This window comes from Cryptomeria japonica, chromosome 3 (genome assembly GCF_030272615.1).
Source record: "Cryptomeria japonica chromosome 3, Sugi_1.0, whole genome shotgun sequence".
Classification (NCBI taxonomy): domain Eukaryota; kingdom Viridiplantae; phylum Streptophyta; class Pinopsida; order Cupressales; family Cupressaceae; genus Cryptomeria; species Cryptomeria japonica.
The window spans coordinates 45,106,626-45,119,049 of NC_081407.1; the positions used below are offsets into that span (position 1 = coordinate 45,106,626).

A 12,424-nucleotide genomic window follows, 5' to 3' on the forward strand; every position below is an offset into this window, starting at 1 on the left:
AGGCACAATATAAAATTAGCCTCATTCATGATTAAAAAGTTAAATCATTGTAATAAATCTTGGAAAGAATGAAATACAGTCTTGAAAAACAATTTATCCCTCAAAACTTACCAACTCTGAGCAAGCATCCAATTGAGAATGTTATAATAAGTATCCTTGTACATTGTCATGCATCCAAAAACTGAACGGTGCCGACATTTGGGTAACACAATCGACATTCAATCTCGTAATTGCCCCGGCACTTTTTGGAGTAGCTTTCCAATCGTAACTTTAGAGAAAAAAGAAAGAAAGTGGTGAATCTCTAGCAAAAAGGATTCCACCACTTCTCAGCCCATGGTATTTCTGAATCAAAGACCACAGTCAAGATCCCTTCAATTTCAATCCCTTGTGGTGGAGTAAAGCAACTCAACCTAGTCCTGTGTAAAGAAACGAGTACAACCTTTTGTTTCCTATTGAAGAAAAAAAAATCCCCCATGGCAAAAGTAAAATAAACTATGTATACGGAGAATTTCGTTCTTTGTAACGTAAGCATGCACCCATTCCCATATGATCCAGCTATGCAGGCCCATTCGCCATGCACATAATATCAGAGTTCACGTGCAGACCTTCCACCTCATGATGCCCAATGCCCATCCAACCTCACCAAATCTTCCTATAAAATAGACTCTTCCCTACTCTAGTGTACCCATCCTTCATACATCTCCTCCTTTCCTAACAGAGAAGAGAAAGAAAAAAATGAAGGGAAGAGCTTTGTTCGTGATATTCATTGTTCTGGTCTCTACAATGCCCCCAAGCATTGCCTGTGGCTATTGCCCACCACCCAAGGGCGGCTCCGGTGGTGGCCACAAGTCTCCACCTAAGGGAAAACCACCACCCCATGGTGGCCACATGTCTCCACCCAAGGTAAAACCACCACCCCATGGTGGAAGCCCTTCTCACCCAATGCCACCAGTTGTTAAGCCTCCGCCCCATGGTGGAAGCCCATATCATCCAGTGCCTCCAGTTGTTAAGCCTCCTCCCTCTGGTGGAAGCCCATCTCACCCAATGCCCCCAGTTGTTAAGCCTCCGCCCTCTGGTGGAAGCCCATCTCATCCAATGCCCCCAGTTGTGAAGCCACCTCCGGTCACACCTACTCTCCCTCCCCCAGTTGTGAAGCCACCCACGCCTCCTAGTGGCGGTTACCCTCCCTACACACCCACCCCTCCCTCTGGTGGCAGCCCCATCATCCCACCGGTCACCCCTGTCATCCCACCGGTCACACCCATCACTCCACCCGGTACACCCGGCACACCACCCGGCTCATCCGGCCAGACTTGTCCTAAGGACGCTCTCAAGCTGGGTGCTTGTGTTGATCTGCTTGGAGGGCTTGTGCACATAGGTATTGGAGACCCAGCTGCAAATACTTGCTGCCCACTCTTGCAGGGGCTTGTGGAACTTGAGGCTGCAATTTGCTTGTGCACAGCAATCAGACTTAAGCTTCTCAATCTCAATATCTTGCTTCCAATTGCTCTCCAGCTTCTTGCCACATGTGGACAGAGTCCCCCTGCAGGCTTCACTTGTCCAGCTAACTGATCAGGTGATGAATGATTAGAAAGCAATATTGTGTTTTTCATCTTGATTCTGAGTTTCTCGAGTCATGTGCTATATGTAGGCTTTCATTTTTTGTTTGAGTAAAAGTTAGGAGAATCTTCTATGCAGGTTTGCTCCTCAGTAGACATGGTGTTGTACTCTTGTTGTTCCCAAGTCATCATTCATTATAGCAGTAATTTAATCAGTGATCTTTTGTGGTCATTGCATAGGATCTTGGTCATCAGTGAGGCTTTCTAGTCATTGCAGGGTCTTTCTCATTAGTAGAGTTTTCTAGTCATTGGTTTTTACCAACTCAGTGGTGATGTTTTATTCTAGACTTCTGTATAAGATCTTGGTCATTAGTCAAACACTATGTTTTCTGAAGTTCTTTGCCATGGAAGTTTTAGATTTTCGCAGGTGTTGTGAAGATTAAAGTGTGTTGTTTAAGTCAAAATTAGTGGTTATGTTTTACTCAAGATTTCAGTATAAGATCTTGGTCATTAGTCAGACACTATGTTGTCCAAAGTTCTTTGCAATGAAAATTCTAGATTTTAGCAGGTGTTGTAAAGTTTAGAGTGTTGTATAAGTCAAAATCAGTGGTCATATTTTATTCTAGATTTCAGTTAAGATCTTGGTCATTAGCCAAACATTATGTTTTTGAAGTTGTTGTCTGCAATGAAAGTTCTAGATTTTAGCAGGTGTTGCGAAGCTTAAAGTGTTTTGTTTAAATCAATATCAGTAACCATGCTTTAATCTAGACTTCAGTATAAGATATTGGTCATTCGTCAAACATTATGTTTTTAGAAGTTATTTACAATGAGAGTTATCGATTTTAGCAGGCAGAATGAAGCTTAGAATATATTGTTTAAGTCAAAATCAGATTTGATTGGGCTAAATAAAAATGGGTGTATTGTTATTGCGATGCAAAACTTAAGCAGCTATCATATGGTGCAGCTTGGTTCAGTAATGGAAGAAAGTAGGGATTTGGATAACGTGGAACCTTAGTTTCTTAATCATTGTTGGGTTGCTAGCAAAAACTAGTCACACTTTTAGGACTCTACCTTAAAGCATATAACATGTGATGCACATTGGATAAATACTTGCAAGGATGGCTGTATTTGCAGAAAGCGGTCTAATTTCATTGTCATTGTGGGATATAGGGTCTAGTCACAATGAGCTTTTTGGCTGTTAAAGTTCCTTAGCATTGTCAGCTACTTGCCAAATGTCTTTGTACGCTTAAGATGATGAAGCGTCCTAGTTATTGCATGGTCTTGTCATTTCTTCCATTCTAGACTTCACTTCCTAGGGTTGGTCAGATGAAGGGTAGAGCATCTAGCCTGTGGTGCTGCCTTTTGCCTCATATTTGTTAGTACTGATTTGCCATTTATAATGTGGTGTAGGATTCTTTTGTACTTGTACGGTTGGATTTGAGCTGTCCATGTCGTGACATTGCAAGGAACCGAACTTTGTGCTGAATGCATTATATTCTGTAGATTGTTTTGTATATATATGATGTGATGGAGGCTTGCAGTAGATAGTACATAGTGAGTTGATGGGAAATATTGTATGTTCTGAGTAATATTTACATGTTTTTTTTTGCTTTTCCACGATGGACCACAGAGTGTGTTTCATGATGGACCACAGAATGTGTTTCAACATGATTCAAAAATTATTATAAATCTAAAAAAAAATTCATTTGATTTTTAGCTTATTCAGATTTAAGTTTGTTCTCCCAGAATGAGTTTTACCTTTTTAACATATGATTACCATTTTATTGAAGGTTGATTTGGGTTGTGTTTTTCAGGTGAAGCACCTCAACGTTCAGCCAAGACATGAAGGGATGTCTAATCTGAATTTTTCGGCTTTATTCAGTCAGTCAAATATGTATGACTGGCATAATAACTATTTGATCTTTGAATTTCCATTATATTAGTGTGTACTGTACTGGGCATACTTCTTTCCAGAATTTCAATTCACTGTGTGAAACTGAACACACATTGTAGTGAATTCTCCTGGCAAAAAGATTATTATTATTACGAGTGTTTCTCTCAGATCAACTTCAAATTCTGAATAAAAATGGCAATGTATTCATCCAATTCTTGTCTCTTTTTGTCTCCATATATATTTCACTGTTCGAGCATGAAAAAGCAGACGAAATCACTGCCAAATTGTACGTATTACGTGTTACAACAAATAAATTTTGAAATTGAAACGTGAAATTTGTAAACTAAATGGGACAAATACCCACGTGAAATATATTCTAAAAATATGATGATGATGAATCTGTGAAGTGAAGTTGTGACAAGTTTGTGCAAGATTTAAGGGCAGTCAACAAAACCCACCCACCTGTTTACCATTGCATCATGTTGTTGAAAATGAAGCTCCTGCTGACTACAGACAGCTACAAAATAATCCTGGAAAATGCATTGTAATGTGAAACATGGATAAAGATGACCTTTAGCAAATAACAATCTTCAAAGTCTATTTTATATTAATCAATAAGAGAATGGAGAGTGAAACAATTATCAGTATATTCACCCTCCAAGTCATTAGAAAAAATTTGCCACTCTGTCGAAATCTGGAAGGTACACAACAAAATTGAAGTCAATGCCTTGAATAAAGATCTGCAATTAATGGCCGATTCTAATCAGACAAGTTCTATAAAGTTTAATGGCCGAATGTGGAAAATTTGTAACAAGACAATGGTGAAATCAGACAACTAAATACTTGTCTTGATGGATCAATGCAGCTCTCAATATGACTTTTGTCTATGCAGCATTTATATCATTGACTGTGTTTGTTAATTAATTAATAATTAAAATATAACAATCATTTATTTTTCAATTAATTAGTAAATATAGTTATTAGTAAAATATGAATGTTGGATAGACATTGCCTTCAATATGGATAGACCCAACCTACAAACTGTTAGAAATCATGGATGATGATTATAGATTTGATTGTGAATTTATTTTTCATTAGAAATTATCATGTTAAGACTTCACATCATGGAACATAAGAATAAGAGACAGGAAAAGATTTTATTTTTTTTTTAAAACATTTGAGATATTTTTTAGCCTCTTCCACCTCAATTTTTTTGAAAAACCGTACATTATCTTCTGAGATACTAGGAGACACTTCAATAAAAATAATATAGTTCTTGTCAGCTTGCTTCAGTTTGTATCACAATACAGTACGCGTTTCTTTAGATAAATGAATGCAGTAATTATTATTTGTACTTCTTAGATTACAGAAAAGAGAGTCTCTACCTAGCTTTTGTTTAGTCATGTGAATACAGCCAGTTCATGAGGGCTTTGGTTTTTATTTCTTAGGAAAGGATTATTGAGTCATCAGGATGTACTATGGTATCTATGATTAGATGTTACATAACTGAAATTTTGACTTATCATGAATGAAAAAAGAATTTTAAATTTTTTTGTCAAAAAAAAAAGATTCTATTTAAAGAACATATAGCTATATAGGCTCAAGAAAAAAAAAATTCAATTTAACAATCTTAATTTCAAATTTGAATTCTCTTAATTATAATTGTTGATGGTATAAATGATATTGATCATAAGCAAATTTGAAATATTTAAAATAAGATTTTCATATTTTTTCTAGTTTTTCTATATGTTAGTAATTGGCATTTTTGAAGGCCTTCAGGGCATTTTCAGCCATTGAAACTTTGGCTTGTCCCTTAGAACGTTGTCGTAGACGACCTTTCAAGACTTCGCCTTAAGCTCTTAGAGACCTTTCTAACAAGTTAAACAACTCGCGATTTTGAGTCCTAAGTAGAAAGTTATGTCTAGTTAAAGTTAGGATAAAATTGCATATAGTTTTTTGAAAATTTCGTAGTTTTGGATTTTATTATGTAAATAAACAAATATGGCTATTGGGTTTCGATTCTCAAGGGGTTTTGGTGACCCTTGGAATCTCATGAACTGATATATGTTGGATTTTTTAATTGAATAGATTACTTTTTGACTTGCTTCAATTCTATGTTTACCTTGTTCATGTAAACAAATCCACAATACCGCAGGTTCTCACTCAAGTGTTGTCATTCGAATCCATAATTTAGATTAGTGGTATTAGAGCAAGTTCGCTCCTGTATGTCATATCACACGCGATAAACATATCAAAGTTTGGGGTTGGAAACAAGAAATCCTTCAGACTACCTTCCTTTGAGATGCACACGATCGCAGATGGCTAAGTTGCAGACCGGCAATGACATTAAAGCGTTGGTTGCAGATGCATTAACAAAACAACGTGAAGAAATCATGGAGCAATTCAAGCAAATGCTGGAAACTCGTGGGTCACAAGAAAACCCACCATTCACAGGGTATACACCATTCAAGGTGCAAGTGAATTTCGATATACCCACGTTTCAAGGAAAGATTGATGTGGATGTTGTTGATGATTGAGTTTCAAAACTGGAAAGGTATTTCTCTGTCAACCAGTTCTCAGATGAAGAGAAAATAACTTTCCCTCTTCTCAGAGCTAAAAATCATGTGAAAGATTCATGGGAAGCAAAGTTAGCATCCAAGGTAGCAAAAACTGGTAGTACTTTTATTTTTGATCAAAAACCCACATGGGGAGAATTCATGGAGCACATAAAGGAAGAATATTTTCCTGTAGATACATATCAACAGAAATATATGCAGTGGCAATTTCTTCGATGGAAAAAGGACCAAACTGTTCAAGAATATACTACTACGTTTCATGCTTTGCCAGCAAAGCTTGGCATCAAAGATTGTGAGAAGCACCAAGTTTTGAAATATCAGAGTGGACTCCATAGGTATATTCAAACCGAAATGGAATTTCTGAACATAGAGACTTTACCTAGTGCATATAAATTTGCTACAAAAATTGAGGAGAAATTCAAACAGAAAGGAAGGAGGGATAACTTCATAAACAACAAATAGAAGGGTGAAGGTGGCAAAACTGCATGGAAACAAACCTCCAAGGAATCTTCTCCCAATTCAACAACAAAAAAGGCATGGGGTATGAAGAAGGCACAAGAGAACGATATGTGGTGTGAATTCCATAAGAGTGCCTCTCATAACACAAAAGATTGCAGAACCATAAAAAGTTTAATGATGGAGATGCATGTGGACAAGGCATAACCTAAGGTGGCAGAATCTTGCACTAGAGAAAGTCATGAACGGGTCATTGAGGTTGATCCATATGCAACAGTAGCTACTATAAAGATATTGCCCCAGGAGGATGAGGAAAGATTGTTCCACTCATAGATGTGGGTCAGAGGAAAAGCTCTGCACTTTGTTGTTGATAGTGGAAGTCAAAAGAACCTAATATCAGCAGAGACTGTGAAGAGATTGAATATGAAAACAACAACACACCCGCAACCCTATTCAATGGGATGGGTAAGTCAAGGGAGAGATATTCAAGTGCACCAATAGTGTCACCTATCATACTCTATAAAGCCTTTCAAAGATGAGGTACTTTGTGATGTTCTATTAGGACAGCCATATATGTACCAGCACCATGGTGTTTATGAGTCCAGACCTCGCAACATGACAATCAGATTAGGTGAGCAGAAATACTGAATATCAGAGGTAAGCCCTGCATACTCTACCTCTTTGATTAGTGCTAAGCAATGTAGGAGGTTGCTTGCCAAAATGGGAACATTTATATTATTGATGATTCATTCTGAAGAAGAAAGGAAATCTGTATATAATTCCCATGCCATCACAAACACCACAACATTGCAGAAAATATTAATGGATCAAATTTTGATAAAATATGAGAATATGTTTAAGTTACCAACTGGGGTACCTACACACTGCCAAGTGAGATACACTATTGATTTGATACCAGGAACTCTATTGCCTAATGAACCAGTCTACCATAGATCAGTATTAGAAAATAATGAAATTAAGAGGCAAATAAAAGAATTTATTAACAAGGGGCATATTCGTCCAAGTGCATCACCATGTGGCAGTCTCATTGTTCTAGCAAAGAAAAAGGATGGAACTTGGAGACTTTGTATTGACTATAGGGCCTTGAACAAAATTTCAGTCAAAAATAGGTATCCACTTCCCCGGATAGATGACCTCTTAGACCAACTTAGAGGGGCCCTATTCTTCATAGAAATTCATTTGAAATCGGGATACCATCAAGTACCAATTGACTTAGATGATGTGTGGAAGACAGCTTTCAAATCAAAAGAGGGATTGTTTGAATGCCTAGTGATGCCTTTCGGTCTAACAAATGCTCCAGCGAAATTCATGAGAATGATGAATGGTGTACTCAGACCGTTCACTAGTTCTTTTTGTTGGTATTTTGGTATGGTTTTGTCATTGATGTCAACACCTACTAAAACACTAGCACTTTGGAAATCCAGCAACATTCACCGGCAAGCAAGTAACTATTGCACAGTTACTAGTATATGGTTCACCGGCAGGATATAATATTCACCGGCACTTGGAATGATATGGAAAACACTTGGTAATGTCGAAGACATCATATGGACACTTTGTTTTGAAGAATTAATCATTGGTATATTCATATTTGCATATTTGCTTTTACTGGCAAATAGGTCCAGGGTTATCTAGGGTTACACCGGCAGGTTTATCTTTTCCAGATCAACATGGCATGCTATGGAGATGATTTATTATTGTTGTAAATGCATTAAGCCAACATGTTTAATCGGTTGTTGCATCGGATATTATATTGTATGTAAAATGTTTTTTATTGTAATATCTTGTAGAGTCGACCTACTAAAATTGGTCTTAGGTTATGGTATAAATGTAAGATCTTATTTATAAGATCGAATGTGGAATGTGAAAAAGAATTGTGTGAAGGTATATGTGAGATTAAGAAGAGGTATACACGAAGACATCATTTGAAGGTGAAGCTAGGTTTTTGTAGAAGCATATCAGCATTTCACCGGTACTGAATCCAGCATATGAAGATGTTATTTTGTGCAGTACATTCTTATTGGATTTAACCATCCAACTGTAGTCAGTGTGACTCCCATTTTGTGATTGAGCAGTGAGCTCTAGGTTGTTGGCCTTTCTGCATGTGCAGACCCCATTATGTACACTTACTATCTGCAGTAGTATCATCTGATTATGGGTAAGGTTTCCCACCGTGGTTTTTCCCCTTACAGGGTTTCCACATACAAATATTGGTGTTATGTGTTGTGGATGACTCTATGTTTATGTTTCATGCATTAATCTCTACTGGTATAGCAATTTACTGTTAACACTGTCTACCAGCACACTTAACTGGTTTACCGGTATTAAGCATTAAGTTGGTTAATTGGTTTTTGGTTTAAATTTATCTTCAGCAAAACTTGGGAGGAACATTTGCAACATGTGGAAAAAAATCTCTCAACTTTACAAGATCATGGGCTTTATGCAAACAAAGAAAAGTGCTTCTTTTGTATGCAGAGTATTAGATACTTAGGGTATGTTATTGACAGTGAGGGTGTCCATGCTGATCCTAAGAAGATACAAGTGATTAAGGATTGGCCATCTCCTAGAAATCTCACAGAGTTACGAAGTTTCCTCGAGTTGGCAAAATTTTATCGCAGATTTGTGTTTTGGTTTTCCCATTTGTCTTGGCCTCTAAATCAATCATTCCGAGGGGAACACAAGAAAAGTTCAAATGGATAGGTGCTCAACAAGAAGCATTCGAGGAGTTAAAATGAAGGTTATGTTCTGCACCAGTTTTATCTCTTCCTGACCTACAACAGTCATTTAAAATACAAACTGATGCTTCAGAATATGCCCTAAGAGCAGTCCTTATGCATCATGGTCACCTAGTTGCATATCATAGTCAGACTTTTTTTGATACAGTGCATCAGTATGCCACTTACAACAAGGAACTGTATGTTATTGTTCAAGCCTGTAAGCAGTGGAAACATTATATTTTGGGTAAGGAGACTGTCATCCACACAGACCACAAACCTCTTCAATTTTTGCAAACATAAGGGAAGTTGCAAAATGGTCGGAATATCTTCAACAATTTCATCTCAATATTTTCCACAATAAGGGAAGCACTAACAAAGTAACAGACTGTTTGAGCAGGCCTCCAACTGCAACTATAAGTATGGTATTGGACTCATGTGGTCATCAAACTGAAGCCTGGGCTTGCTTGTATGAGAATGATATTGAATTTGCAGATGTTTATAGTCAATTGGTGAAGGTAAATCAAGTGAATGACTTCTATTTGCAGGATGGAATGCTTTGTCACCTTGGCCAAATCTATGTGCCCAATGCAGAACACAAAAAGTTGATATGGGAAGCTCACTATAGTAAGGTTGGTGGTCATTTTAGCATAGGTAAGACTATTGCTATACTCCATAGGTATTTTTATTAGCCAAAATTGAGAAATGATCTCATTTCATATATTCAAGCTTATACCGCATGTGCTATTGCTAAACCTGCCAATCGTAAACTTGGACTGTATTCACCACTTCCTGTTCTTGAAAAACCTTGGCATTTAGTTTCTATGGGCTTTATGTCTGGTCTTCCTACCACCAAAAGAGGTCACGATTGTGTGTATGTTGTGGTAGATAGGTTCTCAAAAATGGCAGTAATAGTGGCTTGTAAAAAAACAATTTTTGTAGAGGACATTGCAAAGCTTTTCTTTGATCGCATTTGGGTTCATTTTGGTCTGCCGAATACCATTATTTCAGATAGGGACAGTAGGTTTCTTAGTAAGTTCTGGTCTACATTATGGGAAAGATGGACACAAAATTAACAAAGTCTACTACTTTCCATCCTCAAACAGATGGCCAAACAGAGGTAGTGAATTGGATGATCATTCACATCCTACGCATGTATCACTCAAAAAATCCCCGCACATGGGATGAAAGTCTTCCATATGTTTAGCATAGCTACAACAGGGCAAATCACAGTTTGACTGGTCACAACCCATTTGAGGTTTGTCTTGTTTATCAACCACTTGCACCCATGGATTTTGCCATGTCACTTATTCAACCCGATCTGGTTCCACGTATTGGTAAGGAGGAAGATAAGGTAGCCCAATTCATTGATAGAATTCATCATCTGCAACAACAAGCTCATGAAATCTTGGAGCATACCAATAAGAAATATAAGGAGAGACACGATGAGCATCATACTCCTCATAATTTTCAAGTCGGGAACAAGGTGTGGTTGAATATCCAGAAGGAACGATTGCAGGGGGCCAATAGGAAGCTTCGTCCTCTGCGTTATGGGTCATACACAATCATCAAGCAAGTTGGTGATAATGCTTTTGAGCTTAATTTACCCCCTTTTTGGGTCTTCGTCCAGTCTTCAATGTGGAACTGTTGAAGCCATATTCTCCAATGTGATCAGATTGTGGACACCATGGTGAAAACACTCAAACAACAACATATCTATCTGCACAAAGTGGTTCGAGCAGGGTAGATTGCTCAACAAGGAAAGTGGTTTACCAGGGAGTAGCTTCAACTTTGTTTTCCTCATCTCATTCAGAGTGTTGATGCAATGGGGCCCAATACTTTTCAAGGGGGAAGTAATGATCAGAAGCAAATTTAAAATATTAAAAATAATATATTCATTTTTTTCTAGTTTTTCTATATGTTAGTAATTGGCGCTTTTGAAGGCCTTCATGACATTTTCAGCCCTTGAAACTTTGGCCTAACCCTTAGAATGTTGTCGTAGGTGTTCTTTCAGGACTTCGCCTTAAGCTCTTGGAGACCTTTCCAATGAGTTAAATGGCTCACAATTTTGAGTCTGAGTAGAAAGTTATGTCTAGTTAAAGTTAGGATAAAATTGCATATAGTTTTTTGAAATTATTATGTAAATAAACAAATATGACTGTTGGGTTTTGATTCTCAACGGGTTTTGGTGACCCTTGGAATCTCATGAACTAGTATATGTTGGATTTTTGAATTGAATAGATTACTTTTTGGCTTGCTTCAATTATGTGTTTACCTTGTTCATGTAAACAAATCCACAATACCGTAGGTTCTCACTTAGGTGTTGTCATTCGAATCCATTATTCGGATCAGATATCCTATTTTAAATGGAAGTACACTAAATCATGGATATCAAATCACACTTATTAATATATAATTATTTTAGTTAAATCCAATAAGTGTCTTATCAATTAATTCTAATGATTTTGAGAGGTGTTTTATGGTAGTGATATAGAATCTAATGAGTGATCATGTGCATAAAACTTGATAGACACTTGTATGTTAATGAGTCTTCTAAATAATTTTGTATATACAAATATTAATTTAAATCCGACTATTATTTAATTAATTTAATAATAAATATAAATTTTAAAAGTAAAATATAAATTATTATGTAAAAGATATGGAAAGATATCATATTTGTTCATGATTATATTATTATATTTTAATATATCTTATTATTATATTTTATGTCAAAAGACACTTGGTCCAATGGCAAAGTCTATGTTGTAGACGCCTAGATGGTGTTGAGTTTAAATTTTCTTCAATACAAAAAAAAATTATAAATTTATATTTTTCCTATTCCTATTTAACTATTTACAAAAGATAAAAAAACCATTAAGACTAAATAATAATAATAATAATAATAATTATTATTATTATTATTATTATTATTAAATATATGTTCGTATTCTTATCCTTAAAAAAAATAGATTTTATGTATGAACACTTTTAATCCCCCCATACATCATTGAAGTAATAATTCTTTAAAAAATGTTAAAATTCATGTGCCCAATAATAAATAAAGTGAAAAGATATGTATAATGGTATCAATTGGTGTGAATATGTAAACACCAAAATTTATTACTATAACTATTTCATATTATAATCTCCCAAGTTGACTAGCTTCACTTTATGGTTTAGTGAAGCCTTGCAATTAATTCA

General features: G+C 36.3%; 1 protein-coding gene across 1 annotated transcript; it reads left to right on the forward strand.

Annotated features, from left to right (window-relative positions):
• Positions 1–670: 670 nt before the first annotated feature.
• Positions 671–3,665, forward strand: LOC131033175 (36.4 kDa proline-rich protein). Its single transcript, XM_057964322.2, has 2 exons — positions 671–1,576; positions 3,374–3,665. The coding sequence occupies exon 1, from the start codon at positions 736–738 to the stop codon at positions 1,570–1,572; it is 837 nt and encodes a 278-aa protein (XP_057820305.1). The 5' UTR covers positions 671–735; the 3' UTR covers positions 1,573–1,576; positions 3,374–3,665.
• Positions 3,666–12,424: the final 8,759 nt, after the last annotated feature.